The 17,453-nt window shown below is 38.0% G+C and overlaps 2 protein-coding genes across 3 annotated transcripts in view; both read left to right on the top strand.

The window, feature by feature from the left end:
• Nucleotides 1-3,108: 3,108 nt before the first annotated feature.
• ciarta (circadian associated repressor of transcription a) lies at nt 3,109-9,080 on the top strand. Its single transcript, XM_044053416.1, has 6 exons — nt 3,109-3,303; nt 5,229-5,543; nt 5,649-5,724; nt 5,837-5,915; nt 6,016-6,169; nt 6,473-9,080. The coding sequence occupies exons 2-6, from the start codon at nt 5,229-5,231 to the stop codon at nt 6,815-6,817; spliced, it is 969 nt and encodes a 322-aa protein (XP_043909351.1). The 5' UTR covers nt 3,109-3,303; the 3' UTR covers nt 6,818-9,080.
• A 258-nt stretch (nt 9,081-9,338) lies between these two features.
• celf3a (cugbp, Elav-like family member 3a) overlaps nt 9,339-17,453 on the top strand; it is a 43,580-nt gene continuing 35,465 nt past the window's right edge. For both annotated transcript variants that reach the window (XR_006362499.1, XR_006362498.1), the window contains exons 1-8: nt 9,339-9,789; nt 14,046-14,175; nt 14,413-14,564; nt 15,192-15,244; nt 15,354-15,480; nt 15,580-15,755; nt 16,203-16,548; nt 17,206-17,412. The gene's annotated coding sequence lies outside the window, so the exon portion shown is untranslated. The remainder of the gene's footprint in view (nt 9,790-14,045; nt 14,176-14,412; nt 14,565-15,191; nt 15,245-15,353; nt 15,481-15,579; nt 15,756-16,202; nt 16,549-17,205; nt 17,413-17,453) is intronic.

Raw genomic sequence — 17,453 nt, 5'->3', positions numbered from 1 at the left:
CTTTAAATGCTTATCCTCACAACAGAATATAGAGTAGTAACTCATTTGATGGCGTTGTGTTGTTGTGCTCCATTACATTTCAAATCTACCACATTGTAAATGTTCAACTGAATGATATGTTATTAGTTGTTCTGTAGGTGAAGCTGTTTGTGTACAGTATGTAGATTTTTTTTTTTCATATATATATATATATGTATATCAGGGACATTTAGTGAGGTTCAGTTGTAGTCGCACGAGTAACAGGTTGTGCTGCTGTGTCAATTCCCATCATGAAAATGCTTGTGAAATGTGTAAATGTTTTGTTGGCCACTTGCCAGCGTGAACACAGCACCACCTTCTTGTCAGTGACAAGTATCAAGTTCAGGAAGAGGGAAAATGACACATCTGTCACTATGAGGATTTACTTGGCCACGTGCCACACCACAAACGCAATAGCGCCTTCTTAAAGGCCATTATAACATGAGAAACATGCACTCACCCTTCAAGTTTAACTTGTGTAACACTTCAGACACAATCACTCGTGTGTTCGTATAACTGGGGTGATTCCAGTTATCCTGCGTCTCCACATTTCTCATATCGCAGAAAACAATGTGTCAACTTGTGTCTCTCGCTGGTGTTATTGACTCTTTGAAACTATCAGACTGAATGGAATGTTCTTATGTAAACTCCCAGTGAGGTCCAGTTGTAGTCTGAGTTTCCCTCAACTCAGATTTCCACCTCGTAGAGTCAGAACAGAGCAACCTGCTACTTTTACTGCTAAACACTTTTGTTTCACGGTGAATCAGTCGCACATATACAGTAGTTCATACAGTTCCGTGTTGCCACGCTGTCAAATTGCCACATTGTGAATGCACCACTATTGTTTGATCTATAATCCCCTTTCATACCTGTCTTGAACATCAACTGGCAGAGCCAGAATCTTTGGCCCCTGTGATGCAGTAGCTCCCTTTTACTCTCATGCTACCATACCTTCAGCAACAACAGAAACATTGTCGTACTCAACTACAAACAGACAAAGATACACAGATGACAGATGGATTTTTTGCCATAATTGATCAGTTTGACTGAAATGCTCCTGTTAGCCACAAAAATGTTTATTTCATTTTGTTTGCGTGTTACATTTAACACAAAAGTCTGAGTTTAAAACATCTGGACAAAGTAAGCAGCAGCCCACAGGGTTTACATCACATATTTAGGGTCTACTTCATTCGAATAAGTGCATATTTCTTAATAATTTGCACTGAAATAAAATTTAGTAAATAACCATGACAGATCATACAGATTGTAGTTTAAACCATTATTGCTCATATTTAATCTTATTTTGCTTAAATGTGGTTTCAATTTGTCAAAAAAGTAACACATGTGATAAATTATTGCTCACTGATCACCCTGTCAAAATATAGCACAAATCAACATATTCTAATGCTGGTATAGTGACTTTGTCCCAGTCTGTGTCCCTGTAGTGTTTTCTCATGCACTTTCTTTCTCTTTTTTTTTAGGTTTGTGTATGTGCCATTTAAAGTAGCAGATAAAACACGCCACACCCAGTGTACTTAGCAAAGCTCTACACTTGTTTTTTTGCTGCTCGGAAAGGTGCCACTATTGTTGCTGTTGCTTCCTTTCATCACTCTGGAAACCAAGACAGCGTTGGAGAAGCTGATCTCTGGTCTATTCTGAGCTGTTTGATATGACAAAGACATAGAAGAGAAGATGATTTGTGATCTACAATCGCTTTTTTTTTTGTTTATCAGGGAGCACCTGTTCAAAATGCCCAATCAGATCGACATAGCGTGGTGAAGATGACCCGAGTATCCCAGCCATGTTCACGCACAACCATCTGCTGAGTTAACAGAGAATTGTCTGTGAAAGAGGAAATATCAGCAGTTTTCAGCGGAAAAATACTTAATTGATGCAAAAAGGAGAGTGGACAGATCAGTTTGAAACAATGGAACATTTACTCACATATTTACTTGTTACAACCAAAGTATGCAAGAACACCGACTTTAGAACTTTAAACTTTGTAGCAGATGGGCTGCAGTAGGGGAAGACACCATATTAGGTGTTCTTTGTACCTAATAAAGTGGCCAGAGAGAATAACAACAACAAGGCAATCGGAGATGGCAGACTTCACCCCATTCACGCAACAAGCCTCTGTCGGCCTCTGTTGGTCATATTGGCAAGCAGAAACACAAACAGACACACAAAGCCACTAAAAGCAACACTCCACCCCCACTCCCACTTGAATCGAACCCACAACCTTCCATTTGAAAGACAACTCCCTCTTTTCTTACTTTTACTTCTAAAACGTAAGTACATTTTTACTCAACTATCGCTTTTATGTACTTTATACAAGACTGGTCTTTCAACTGGAAGGTTGTAGGTTCAATTCCTGGCCCTGTATATGTGTCCTTGAGCAAGATATTTAACCGAGTGTTGAAGCATGTGAATGGCTGAATGGCAAAACTATAGCTTCAGCTCATCAAGACATGACAAAGCTCTATAGAAATACAGACCATAACCAGCTATTCTTTGGTTGTAATGAGTAACAGGACAGTTACAGGAAATGTAGTGGGGTCAAAGTAAAAGTTGCTTGAAATACTAATAACAAAGTAAAGTACAGACGTGTAAATATTGTATATTATATAATTATAATTCTATATTATTGTATTTGTATAGTATTGTATAATAAGTACAGTAACAGTGTTTGTACTTTGTTATATTACAAACACAGTATTTTTTTAGAGGTCATAATCTGTGAGAAAGAACAGCTCTTAACATACCTACAGTCAACCTTATGTTTACGCGGTTTAATGTTGTAATTAAGTAAAGTATAGATGCGTTTAATGTACGTGGTGGATTGTCAGCCCTGTGCCTCGTGCTCATCTTCTCCTCTCGAAGACCACATCACAAACACGTGCTGCCGCACAGCGTACGGCTGCGTCAGCAGCCAACCGGCGCCCAGCACGCCGCTAATTGGTCAAGCCTCTGAGCCGCGTGCGCAAAAACAACGCGTCTCCAGCCAATAGCGGCCCAGCACAAATTCCGCACGTGTAGCGTCCGTTGAGTTCCGTGGTTCTGTGTGTGGGTACTTGATGTGCTGCAGGTTGAAGACGTGACTGAAACAGACCAGGAGAGGCGAGATAAACAGCAGGAAGACAGGAGAAGAGACAGCAGACCGGAGACACGAGTCCACGCTTATGCAACTTTCGTTAAATTAATCGCAACCTTCTCTAAATACGTAAAGTTGCCTTTTCAGGAGTTGTTCCGTTTTACCGAATCTCATTCTTCTTCTTTTTTTACAAGGTAAGCCTCTTCTCTTATGTCACTTTTTCTGTCTCTGTGTGATGTTTGCTGCTTTTCCACTTTTCCTGTAATAACTTATGTAACATAAATCTTTATGCAGGATCTAACCGACACGTGTTGTATTTCTATTATTATACTGCTGTGTTTATGCCTATGTGTGTTATATTTTTAGTGTCGTCAAGGCATTTACCAGGAGTTATAGTCACTTCAAATATTTATAAACCACAGCTGTGTCAGAGTGTAGCATTAGAATTAGTTATATAACACATTTTATTTTTAATTACAAACACATACTCATAGTCTTAGCTGGGACACTGGTAGAGACAATGCATTCTCTAGCCTAGAGGTCTCAAACTCACGGCCCTTGAGCCAAATGCGGTCCTCCTATCAATTTAATTTGGCACACCACTTTTATTAGAAATAATTTATGCCAGTTTTTTTAAAATAATAGATTAATTCTGCATCATAAATAAACTTTTGTTGTGAACTATATATTGTTCCACATATTGAAATTATGTGAACGAGCCATCGTATTTTACTGCTGTTAGTAGTAATATTTTTATATATAATATCGTGATATAATTTTAAGATCATGTAGTTCACCCCTACTGTATGGTTTAAAAAAGAATAATACTTTTTTTACTTGATGGACCCCTCAACTGGACAGACTAGATGCATTTGAGACCCCTGGCCCCAGCCAAACACACAAAATGTCCTGTTGTTTATGCGTTGTTGTAATAACCATAACATAACCTTGTAATACCCAACCTCAACCTAACCATAATTCATGTCTTACCTCCGGAGTGAACTTACTTCTTATTAGAACCAGGCTTTTGCCCTTGTGGGGACGACTAGTCCTGACAAAGACAGGGTTTCCAACAGAAACCGTCACAGAAACATTGCGTACACACACTCACACTGTGGTGTGATACATGATATCAATAATTTATAGTGCCAAGCCAATCACACTCTGAGCACTGACAATGCTCTCCACCAACAACAGAACACCCAGTGTGATAATATGTTGATGAAGAGTCATGCTCCCTCCAGCAGAGGACTCACTGGAGATGTCGGACCTTTACTCAGACACGTTATGTGGGCCTTTTCCTTTTTCCTCCCATGTAGTTATTGAGCGGACTGACCTATCAGCTGACCATTTGCCTTGTCCTCATTGATTATGTTGTACTTACTGGAATCGTGTTAACTCATTATTAGTTTATGTTAGACTTTGTCTGCTGAATATTGACATTGTGATATAAATGACGTCAAGTCTGTAACCACCACTGTGTAATAAGGGTGAGGTTACACGTTTGCGTTATGTAATAACTGTTATTGAAGAGCAGACTTTGGATGAATGCAGTGAATGCTATTTTGAATTAAGTACAACGTTATTAAAAACAATGGATGTCTCTATTCCTTATATTTCCTTTAATACCAAGCGGCATTACTGACATATTTACTCAGAAATGGCTGGTCATTTTCCTCTGACCTCTGGTACACAAGGCCAACGAAACTGCCGCTCACCAAATATTTTCTCTTTTTTTTTTTTACCATTCTCTGTAAATAGTTGTACATGAAAATCCCAGTTGATCAGTAGTTTCTGAAAAAGTGAGACCAGTCCTTCTGGCACAAACAACCATATCACATTCAGAGTCATTTAAAGCCTCTCTTCCTCATTCTGATGCTTGGCTTAAACTATAGAAGTTCATTGTGACCTTGTCCACATGCTGAGATCAAATGAGTTGCTGCCATTTGTTTGGCTGATTCTACATTTGCGTAAAAAGAGGAGTTAAAACAAGTGTACCTTATAAAGTGACAGATGAGTGTGTTTTATGAGCACCTCCTTCCAGTTTGACTGCTGTGTAGCCCTACATGTTGGATTTAGCAAAGTGCTAAAATTTGTACTACGATCTGTGTATCCACAGATGAATTCACTGGGCACATTTTCCAAATGGCCTTCTAATGACTCGTTACCCACCTCCTCAAGTGAGCAGACGGAGGATGAAGCAGACATCTTCTCAGAGGGAGAGGGCCACAGCGGAAGAAGACAAGCTCCCTTCGCTGATGAGTTTTCTGGAAATTGCGTCGATTTACGACCTTATTCAATTCAGCTGCAGTCAAGGTCCAGCAGTGACCAGTCGGGACACTGTCCTGAAACTGAACACTCAGTATCATCTCTTGGCGCGGCCAGTTTAGGCTCATCACCAGTGACACCGGGCGACCTTGTCTTCGCTCAGAAGGTGAGCACCATTATTGTAATTCCTGGGCCATTGTGTCATGATATCTTCAGCCAAACAGCACAGTGGTCATCATTATAAAGCTTGATTTTCTTGTTATTTTCTCAGTGTACAGATTTGCACAAGTTTGCCCATCCTTTGCATAAACTTCTGAAGGGACTGAAGACAGGGCGATTTGACAAAGGTATGTGGTTGTTCAATATTAAATGTGACAGATCTTTTTAATGTTTGGTGCATTCCAGCCTTCAGTTAAGCCCTTAATTGCCCTTAATCTACTTTAATTTTAACTGTTGCAGGTTTGACCAGTTTCCAGCAGAGCGTTGCCATCGATAGATTGCAGAGGATTCTTGGAGTTCTACAGAAGCCTGATATGGGGTAAATAAAATAGCCTGATAGTATGACAGTAGTAAATTGTTGGGATGTTAGACCTTGCACTATAAGTAATGCTTGTGCCTCATCACTTTTTTTTCTGCAGAGAAAAATACCTCCAACATCTGGTGCAGATAGAGATAATGCTAAAAGTCTGGTTCCCTCATTTGGCTTTTCAGTCCATCGATAAACCAAAACAAACCATCACTCCCCAACTTCCACCACATTGGTGCCAAAATCAGCTCCATATGCCAGTGAAGGTAAGCAGCACTTCACCCTGGATTTGTCATTGTGTGAGAGTTAGACTTGTTGACAGTGGTCCCAGATATATTAACACAAAAATACTCATGTTTATTTCTTATTACATTGCTCTATCTTTGTAACAATGATGCAATTAGAAAAATAAAGGTACAATGATATAAAACCTCCCAAATACAAGTGAGGATTTAAAGTGACCACATGTTTATGAGAGCGGATAGCATGAAATCCTCACTGTTTGATAGACTGAATATATTAAAGTACTTGCTGTTGATATTATTCATATACTTACTTTCTTATTCCAGAAAAGAAAACTGAGCTGTTTAGATTTTGAACCTGCCGTCAAAATCCCAAACAGGCATAAGCACCATCAACATAAAAAGCCTTGGAACAGTGTTTCCATGTATCTACCTGCGTCTGCTGAGAAACTGGAAATTACAGCGGAAGAAAGAGCTCAAGCAGCTGAGAGTAGCTGTAGAGCTGGACACATGTTTACAGACAGCCACAGCACTTCCAGGAGGCTGGCATATTTAAGTAGCAATAGAACGAATCAGATCCAGCATGAGCTTTCTCCACCCTTCCATTGTGGCAGCAAAGCTACACAAGACAACTCTGTGTCATCCACTGGCAACGTTGCTGCAAATGACTGACTTAGCTGGACTTAACTGACCTTGCTACCACATGGAGGTGCCACAACATGCCAGCCAGAGTGAGGGCAGAGGGCGGACTTGATTACATAAGCATACAGTCAGGTGCAAAGTTGGTCTCTAATGCCCACTAGTCATTTAAAACCAGAGGAGGAGGAGGAGGAGGAGGGGAAATGCAGATAGACTCCAGTTACACCAGAGTTATTGCACTATATTACAAGAAATTGTGTAATGTTTGTCTGCTTTTGCAGATAAACATTACATCACTTTTGTATACATTGAATTTTACAAACTTAAAAGGTATAGGAAATATTCTACAAGTCCAATGCGTTAAAGCAATCTTTGCTGTGTTTTATAACTTTTCATGTAATGGACCGCAGCTGAAACAGTGACATGAGAGGTTTTCACAGCATTGGTGAACAACAGAAAAAGCACATATCACTTTAATGAGATGAACAAACAGCAGAAGTTCATTGTTGGTGTTTAAAGCTGAAACAATGTGTGAGTTTAGCTTGATTACTGTACTTGATGATTAATAAAACCAAAATATTTCCCAGAGGTTATTGGTTTTCTGTCCTGGGAATTTCAACAAAAACAACTCAAGTATTTGTTTTACAGTTTAAAAACCAAACAATTAAATGATTAATTGGGAAAGCATCTGTAGTTCATGTAAGTTACAGTTACACAAATATTTAAACCATAATCACAAATATATAAAAAAAGTTGATTGTAAAAATAAAGGCCACAAAACCAGTTTGACAGGATAATGCAAAACTTTATCACACATTGCTTCATGCTCAATACTCAATACTTTGATCCTTTGTTTCTGTGTAGATAAAGATTAAAGTAGTTGCACTTGTGCTAAAAAGCTAAAACGCTGCACAGGAAATACAACAGAATGAGCTTGGTGAGAAAATGGGCAAAGAATTGTTGGATATATCATAATGTGTCAGCTGCACCTTTGGATATATGAGTGAACCTGATTTGGTATGAAATTACACACATGAGCTGTTGTGTGAGTTTTTAGTAAGTGAATAAACAGGCAAAATACAGAATGTTTTATTCTGTGTGAAACTTGACAAAAGTATTTCAGGAAATGTGTCTATGTGCTGACTTAAGTGTTACACCTAAGACAAATGCTTTACAGGAGTTAGTGTTTTATTTGAAATATGAATGTAAAAGATAAAAGGTAACTTATTTTGTGATGACAATGGGATTGGGAAACAACAGTTTATGGATTTGTGTCACTGACGAGCTGTTGTGCTTTACTATTGATTATTGAACAAGAAATAATGACATTGAGTTATTGTAAACAAAACTCCATTCCTGAACACACAGAGTATTTTTGATAGCATTTGGGTATTGTTTCACCATAGTCCTAAAATGGATATCATTCATGTTGAATGGCATTTCATCTTTGTTTGATTATCACCATACAGCCTTAAAGGTAACCATACACTGCAATTACTTAAACATTATATATTTTTCACTCAATATGTGCTGTTTAATTAATATTGGTCATGTTGTCATTGAATTATTTGAAATCAAATTTTTAAGCATATGGCAGAGAACAACGTGTTGTGCAGTGTTGCAGAGACATAACATGTAGCATCTATCAGTACAGGTGTTTTTGTGCTGACTACATATCTGTGTAAACAACATTTGTGAAATAGGAGAAAACTGAAAGCTCAGTAAAAATATTACTACCCAGTTGTATGTCTTAAATTATTTCTTGTTTTTAAATTATCTTTCAGCCATTCATACGTGTCTTGTGATTAAATGATCATTTCTGGTGTTTGATAAATGCTTTTATATGATGTGGGTCATCAGAATGTATTATGTTTATTTTTGACCTATGAATAACTATTTAAATAAATGTAATTGTCTTGTACTTTAAAGATTTGTTTCCCTGTAAATTAAAAATGTTTGAACATGAAATTTAGCAGCAGACAGCCAGTACATTATAACTGGGGGCAGCCTATTGCCAAGAGGAAAGGAATTGGGCTTGTCAATGGTTCAATCCTGGGAAAGGCCAAGGCCTGTGGTGCCCCTGAGCAAGTCACTGAATCTCCTGTTACTCCCTCGTACACAGTTAGGGTTCTGCCCGCTTCTCCTGAGTCTGGCCTGTGTGTGTTCACTAGAATAAGGATGGTTTGAATGCAAAAATGACCCATTCTATTTTACTGTTGTGCATGGGATTTCATTTATTTGACTTAAATTATGGAATGTTTTCATAATAAACAATTAAAATACAAAATGAATAATTGCTTTTAAGTGAAAATGTGTAACTTTTATATAACGAAGTTGTCTTTTATACTGACTGAAAAAGTTGACATTGCTATTACTTTATTCATACACTCCACTTAACGTGTACGTTCTATTCCACTTTGTTTACTTTAAAGGTATGTTGTTAGCATTAGCACACAGCAGGTGGCGCTAACAAAATAGTATCTTCCGTGACACGGGGTGGCGCTATGATCACGTCGTGTTTGCGGAAGTGACCGTCAACACTCCTCCAGCAGCAACGAGTAAACACAGACTTACAGGATGTGGTAGTGCTAAGCGGTAGCCTCGGATGGTAAACTTTACAGAGCTCTTAAACTACCAGTTGTGACAGGGACGTGCACGGCGGATAAACTGCGAAACAAACCCACCGAACATTAAAGGAGTGTATCCGCAACAATGAAAGCATGAGCGGCTTCTTAACCTGGCGCCGCTACGTTGAGCTAGCATGCTAAGCGCTAATGTATGTTGTACGTTGGAATGGTAGAATGTATTAGCACGAGCTCCTTCGGTCATGGCAGCGGGAGTAGGAGCCGCTCATGGCGGCGGCTCTCTGGAGTCCACTTTAGCCAGGAAGTTTCAAAGTGTCTCAAACACTATGGATTCAATCCAAGGCTTGTCGACGTGGTGTATCGACAACAAGAAGTACCACAGCGTGATCGTGCGACACTGGATGAAGTGTTTGAGGAAATGTGAGTAGCTTTGCAGGAATGAACTGACTGTTGCCTCATTATGCCGCTTCAGTGTTGGCTGCTGCGGCCTAATTGAATCCGAGATGACAGTTGCTGTTTTTGATTCAGCGTGGGATATTTTGCAGCTCCGGGTAAACGTGGTGTTTAAAACTAGCGCTCCTCCTGGTTTAGCCTGTTACAATTTAAAGCGGCACTATGTTGATTTAAAGATGAGGGGGATTAATTCCCACCAAATTATTATTATTTTAATCTGAGCATAATCTCAGACTATATCATTTATAGACAGGGCAAACCAAATCCACCTCAAGGACACACTGTATATCTTTTTGTGTCAAAGTGCTAGTCAGTGCTGGTTTGGAAGCAGAATAAAGCTCCATGTGGTCATTTTGTTTATGTTACATATGTTATTTTGTCACTTATACATTTGTTTGAGAAATTAAATTAGCACTGAAGGGTTTTTTGTGGAAAAATAACATTTTCCTGACACATTCCTCAATTTTGATTTGATTTGCTATACAGTTTATTGCAGGTAAACTGTAGTTCTGTATTTACTGTACTAGATTGTAGATGTTATTACAGTGTTTCTCCAACTTCTTCTATAAGGACCCACTTTTTAGGATCAGAAATTATTGCATCACAACATAAGTTGTGATAAGGGCAAGTTTGTGCTTAATGTTTTGACTATTTTCTTACTCCCATCTGGGTGTGCCCCAACGGTTTGTGGGAATGACTGTGATAGAGCAAGTCTACATGACAGCATGATATACATATATATATATGTATGTATGTATGTATATATGTGTATATATGTACGTATATATGTGTATATATATATATATATATATTTATGTATATATATATATATTACATTTTAATGTAAAACAAAAATGAGGCATTAATGAATTGGTTCTTACATGTACTTATTACATTATTTATTTGGCATAGAACAGGTTAATTAAATTAAATACAGCACCTGATCAGTTGATCAGGTTTAATTCTCCTTGCTTTATGTATCAGCTAGGTTTATGACAGTAACATCATTTTGTTGCTCTATTTGGCCCTTAATGAAAATATCATGTCATTGATTTTGATTTATATTTTGTCCCCATAGCGCATTTTGCAGCCTGGTCTGTTTTTAAGAAGCCTGGAATTCTAAACATTTGTTGATTTTTGAAGGCATGTTCGGTTGAAAGGCCATAATCATTATATCAGCTAACGACAAAAAAATGTAACCTAAATGCTTTTGTTGAGCCAGGTTGTTACAGAGGAGGTTGTGACAAAAGTGGTAAATACAAAAAGGGAACCCATTTCATAGACTTGACATCCACTAATCTACATAAATAATCTCCACAGCTGTCTCTGTTAAACTGAAGTCTGTTGAATCTGTCACTCAAGGCTTAAAGGTGGCTCACTAGGGATGCACAATATTATCAGCACTATATTGGTATCAGCTAACACGCCGAGATCCACCGATATGATTAATGATTTAAATAGTAGGTTTAAAAAGATGCTACCTCCTTGACTTCTATGCTAGTGCCCCTACAGTTATTATTTGTTTATGCTTATTTATATTGCACAGTAAAGATACTGTACATCCATATCTGCTGTGACATATGTATGAAAAATATTATGTTAATTTCACGACAGAAGAGACTAAATTACCTCTGCAGTTGGGAGAAAGGAAAGGCGTATCGATATTGTTATCGGTGAACGGCCAAAGCACTCCCGATATATCGGTGTATAGTCTACAGGTGATGTTATACCTTGGGTGTGAACATTAAACAGTGTAAACAGCATTGCATTTATTGCATTTTCAAAATGTGATTTAATAAAACTACAACAGTTAAATTAGCTTTTTGAATTTACTGGTTTGCATTTTTAGCATTTCCAACACTAATGAGCAGGAAACACATAAATTAATCTACACATGATTTTTCGTAAGATTATCAGCATACAACTAACAACAATGTTGTGCCATGTGTGAATGAGATGCTTGAAGCATTAAGTGTCTCTCTACTTGTGTTGGGATGCACGATATCATTGGCACAATATTGATATCGGCCATTGTTTGATTTATGTATTGTAATGTAATGTAATGTATTATTGACTATTGTCTATATTGTTATCTGTACTCGCACCCCTTACACAATAGGCTGAATAGGCTGGTTTCTCCCTGTGCTTGCGCCCTCACCAACTGTAATTATTTATTTTCCATGGTTATCGGCCCAAGCACATCCGATAAATTGGCATGTCAGATATCGACAAAAAGTCCAATATCAAGTATTCCTATTTAGTAGGTTTGGATTTGCGGACTCAGTGTGAGGATCTGCTTAGTGATGATCATAAACTAACACTCTCTTCTAGTCAAATGTTTGTGAGGCTTTTACTGCTGTGTGGTGTCACCTTCTGAATGCTGTTTTTCTCAAGTCAAACATGTTGCCTTCACTGGTGTTCATGTTAAAGGTATTGTCAACATCAAAACTGAGATGTATAAAAACAAAAAGTGGAGTAGAAAAGGATTTATTAGATTTAGTTAATAAACTGAACATGATGACCAATTGCACAGGAATGTGTTGATTGTGTATTCATTAAAATATTATTTGTTAGTGAAAGTGTTGTTGATTAATTAGCAGTCGACACAATTTTAAACAGTTTTGTTGCTGCTCAAAATATGATGCTACTTTTAATAACACAGCAGATTAGATCTCTTTATTGGTACTATTTATAAACTAATTAGTAGAATAAGCAAGCAACCAATGAGTTGATTATGGCTATAATTGTTTGTTCAGATAACTTCAAGAATTATATGGTTCAGTAACCTTTTGATGATTGTGTTTAGCTCTAACTGTTTTCCACACAACCTAGTTTGCAGGAGCAGCTCAGTTTCATTATTACTTTTATTTTGTATGCAAAAATTCTTAATTTCTTCAGTGTCGGCCCTAAGAAATGTATTGATTATGAATGAAGTGAACCAAACATGTGGCTGGTGAACCAATTATTATCGTCATTACGTCTTCTCTTACATTATATATGGGCATCTATTATGATAAATGCTGGCAACCATCTTTGTCGGTTGAATGAAATGTATGCTGAGAAAGCATCTCAGTGCTTTTGCCTTGAGATAAGGACACATTTTATCATGGTTGTCGAAGGTTGGTTGAAAAGAAGCAAAGTTTGTGAAGATTTTGAGATGACCTTGACTGTGTGTGTGTGTGTGGGTGTGGGGTGTGTGTGTGTGTGTGGAGGGGGGGTGTTTCACTGAAGTTTGACATTGAACACTTTTATATGGATTGCATTTTTATCTGCTGCAGAGATCACACACGTCATTGATAGTTGGACTTAAAATAATTGTGTTGTGGTGAACACTTGTGTAGTGAATGACAGTATGGGTGCACGCTACACAAGTGCTTATACATAAATATTTATGGTTAGGAGTGTGAGGCACTTAAATTGTTTACCTTTTAAAAGAGGGATGAACCAGCATTTTGTTTGTTTGCTTGTTGTGATTATAAACTATATGAAGTGTGTGCCTTTTAAGAAGCTTTTTTAGTCGTTTTATAAAAGCTTTGCATCCTGCTAAATGTTTACATTTGAAACAAGATGACCTGTAGATAATATTTTCTACAGGATAATCTATTAACAGCGTGTTGCTTTAATATGGCTGCTTATTATATGTAAGTATTTATGAAATTAAATGTGAAGCATGGTTTAAAAAATGTTCAGATTATCGAGTTTATCGAGTATGCATTTATACTTATTCTTAATGGGGTGATTACCTTATGTTTAATATTTTATTTCTGATGGTGAATTGAAGTAGCTTTTTAGGAAAAGCAGAAGTAAAATAAAGTTTTTCAAACAATACTCATTAGTCTAGCAGCAACAACATATGTACAAAAACACAAATGGTGTCAAAGACATTGATTACCTGACTCCTGATCAGCTTAAATCACTAATGAAAGAAATGTATTGATTTAGAGCAATTTAATTATTCATTCTTATGTGTTTTTCATAAATTGATCAAAATGATCAATTAAATTTATTGCCTATTAAGTAAAGTCCAAAAGAATTGCATCTATAGCTTAATAGATACTAGGACTGGTTTTTGTTTATCGTGTTTGGCTGCTGGTTAGACTAATTTGTTGTTGTTTTATAGATATTTGAAAGTGAAGTGATTAATTAATCATAAAAATAATCAGTATAATAAGACTGGCTCTTCCATTCTAAATAATGTGATTGTATTGTCTGTCCTCTAACAGCTGATGCCCCACACAGACTCAACCTGTTTTACCTCGCCAACGATGTCATTCAGAACTGTAAAAGGAAAAACGCCATTGTCTATCGCACCGAATTTGCCGAGGTGCTCCCCGAGGCATTCGTGCTTGTCAAGTAAGTTGTTTGCGTTGGATGACAACGTGGTAATCTGTTGCCCTGGTTGTCCTCTACTTCCTATCAGCCTCATCTGTTTGTCCTCTCGCGTTCTTTGTCTCATCTGCCCTTGTCTGGGTTTTATTCCTGCTAAGAAATCCGTCATACATAAATAAACCGAATGTCATTGCAACAACAACAAACATCTGGCCTCTACTTTTCTTTCTCTCTCTTTCTGTCTCTTTTCCCTCTCTCTAGCCAAGAACGTGACTCAAAGGTTATTAAATCAGTGGAAAGGATACTTACCATCTGGGAGGAGAGAGGTGTGTACACAGGGACACTCATTGCTGAGCTTAGGGGGAACTTAATCAAAGAAGAGTCTCCTCCTGAGACACCTGTGGAGCAAAAAAGTAAGTCCGTCTTTGAACGTTATCACCGATGCTTTTCCTCATATATTATTGTTTAATTACAATAAGTTATGGTATGTATTTTGTAGGGATGTCCCGATCCCAATCTGAAGTACCAGATCGAGCCAATCTTTTTTAACAAATTGGAATAGGAATGGTTCATTCAATAGTGGCTCATCAATGGTTGTTGATATATAAACAGAATATAAACATAAACACTCCGGTACTTAACTAACTGCTGCATGAAGAGAAGTCATCTTTTCACTATTTTGGTCCCAGTTTAATGACATGTTGTACACAAACACAGCTGGTTTAGCTAACGCTGATGACACCCAGCCCTCTCTCCGTCTTTCTCTATCAGTGATGCAGTACAGACAGATGACAGATGAGTCTGATCTTCTTCTTCTGTCTAAACATCAGTCAGCAATATTATTTATTTTATAGACAATGACCTTTTATTTCCAAAAAAGCTGATCGGGACATCTCTTGTTTTTTGTGTATTAGGTCATTCGATTTATAACCGAATTGTTTTATGTTTAATGGTTGTTTTTCATTGTTTTTTTTACTTTGTTGAACACATTTTGCGTATGTTGCTGTTAAATATGAATTGTATTTCTCATTTATTTAAAGCTCCAGTTGAAGCTTCAGCAGAATTCAGGTCAAAGGTTGTTGATGAGTTTGTGGTAAGCAAGAACTTCTTAAGTTAAGCCTTAACTTGAACCAAGTTAAAAAAAAAATCACTCTGCTTGTAGTCTTTAAATTATGTTTGTCTCACTGCTCTATGTGCTTTAGCCCCAGGCACTAATAGACCAACTGGCCAAGTACAAGCGATCTCTGGAGGAAGTAGACCTGAGAGAAAAACAGCTGGCAGCTATGAGGGTTGACATCTGCAGTTCTGGTGCCCTGAAAAAACTCAAAGGTGCCTGAGAAAGTCTTTCTCTGCTACTATACTGTTTCAGCAGGGATTTAGATGCACCATTTCATCAGAAATCTTACTTATTTAAACCGATTTTTCCAGATAAGGCTGGAGGAAAGAGGTTCTCCAAGGACTTTGAGGAGGCAAATGCACAACTACAAGAGTTTGTCAAGTTTCTTGAGAAAGAAAGCAAAGTGGGACCTCCTGTCATGGAGGCCCTCACCAATGCCGATATCTTCTACGAGATGCAGTACAAGGAGGTCAAGATTGTCGCAAACGTAAGGAACAAAGATTCGATGTAACACATTTGTGATTTAATGTTTAATATTTTGTTCTCAGTCGTACGAATTTAAACTTGCTGCACTATAAGGGTCAAAAATGAAATTGAGATTATTTGTTATGTAATATGATTAATTTTGTTAGGTCAACTTAAATCTTGATGATTTCACATGATATGTGATAATCTAGCTCAAATCATGAGCATGTTGGGTTAGTTCAAAAGATGAAACTTTTGAAATGACTAGAAAGTGCCCATTGAAAGATGTATAAAGAAAGAAAATGACTCTTTTCACCAGAAAAGCACTCGGAGAGCTCCAACCTCCACCAAGGCTGCTCAGTTTACCGCATTCTATCACTGATATTCATTGCTTATCATTTCAAGGATTGTGGGATCAATGTGTGATGATGCACTGTTTGACTCTTTTTCTTCTTCTTCTCCCCCCAAGGCCTACCAAACGTTTGCAAACCGCGTGTCCCACCTCAAGCGTAAGCTGGACGCCCTGAAGGCCACTCTACCAGACCTGGACGAGTCGCCCATCCCCTCACCATCTGCAGACGCTCCATCTCCAACAGGGTCAGAATCCCCTTTTCATGGTATGGAAATGACCAACCCTGATCCAGATCTTGACGCCACTGTTATGGACGATGAGGTGGAGCCTCCGGCCCCAAGCCCTCTGTCCTCAGTGGGAGGATCCCCGACTCGCTCACTCGATGCCGTTGGAGAGAATGACAATCGTGAAGTGGAAGACATGGAGCTCTCTGACGAGGAAATGGACAGTACTGGCATTATAGGTGAGGGAGTGGGCTGGTGATGGGAACTTCATGGCTGTCTGCAAATGGAGGTTTTTAGCTGAACAATAATCGTGATGAATCCTCCTGGTTTTCTGTGGAAGAATTCTATTTAAAACATGTTGAAATTATGAAGGAGGAAATGGAAAGTGGCGCCGTTAAATTATGCAGTAAATCAAATCACTTTTTATCACATCCTGGCAATTTCTCTTATCTTTTTTCACCGTCCTCGAGCCTTGTAATGGAAATACAAATTTTACCATTTACACTCGGGAGTAAATGTGTCTTTTTACACCTTTATGTCTAGTGTTTTTTTATTTTATTGGCTCCCTTTTCACTTATAGTTTGCTATAAAACTGGGTGTTCTGTAATGGGTTAATCTTCAGTTAGTCTTGTCTTGCATTATTAAATGAAAGAAAAATGTTCTCCACTCATACTGTTTACATCATTTCCACCTCAAGCATGATATCCTTTACCCACTTTAATATTATTATTATTATAATCGCCTCTGTATTTTAAATAACTACAGTTTGTCTTCATGCAAAACTTAATGGTTTGGATGAGTGACCTTTTTATAGTGTGTGTCTATTTTGTCTGAGATATAAAGGCTTGATTTGTAGTTGTACGTTACTTTACCTATTGCTATATTTTTCTCTACAGTCGAGCAACAGATGGAACCAGAGGTTTCTTCTCCAGTGAATAGTGGCACTACAGAAGCATCAGTAGCAACAGAGCAGCCTAAAGCACAGGTCACGCCTCCTGTGGCTGCTCCTGCAGCATCTGCTCCTGCAACTGCTGTGGAAAGTGTTGACCTGGGTAAAATTGGCTCCATCCTCAACAGTTTAAGCTCAGTCATAAAGAACACAGGTGAGTCTTGGTGGCCATTCTGCCATCATAAAACGTGCTGG

Source organism: Solea senegalensis, linkage group LG20 (assembly GCF_019176455.1).
Source record: "Solea senegalensis isolate Sse05_10M linkage group LG20, IFAPA_SoseM_1, whole genome shotgun sequence".
Lineage (NCBI taxonomy): Eukaryota > Metazoa > Chordata > Actinopteri > Pleuronectiformes > Soleidae > Solea > Solea senegalensis.
The sequence above is the reverse complement of the archived record's forward strand: the minus strand, read 5'-3'. Positions and strand labels throughout refer to the sequence as shown.

What these genes read in the sequence shown, in the direction of transcription:
- ciarta (XM_044053416.1), top strand. Translation starts at nt 5,229, where the DNA reads ATGAATTCACTGGGCACATTTTCCAAATGGCCTTCTAATGACTCGTTA. An exon ending in GACAGGGCGATTTGACAAAG is followed by an intron (nt 5,725 to 5,836) that starts GTATGTGGTTGT and finishes TAACTGTTGCAG; the next exon opens with GTTTGACCAGTTTCCAGCAG. An exon ending in AGCTCCATATGCCAGTGAAG is followed by an intron (nt 6,170 to 6,472) that starts GTAAGCAGCACT and finishes TTCTTATTCCAG; the next exon opens with AAAAGAAAACTGAGCTGTTT.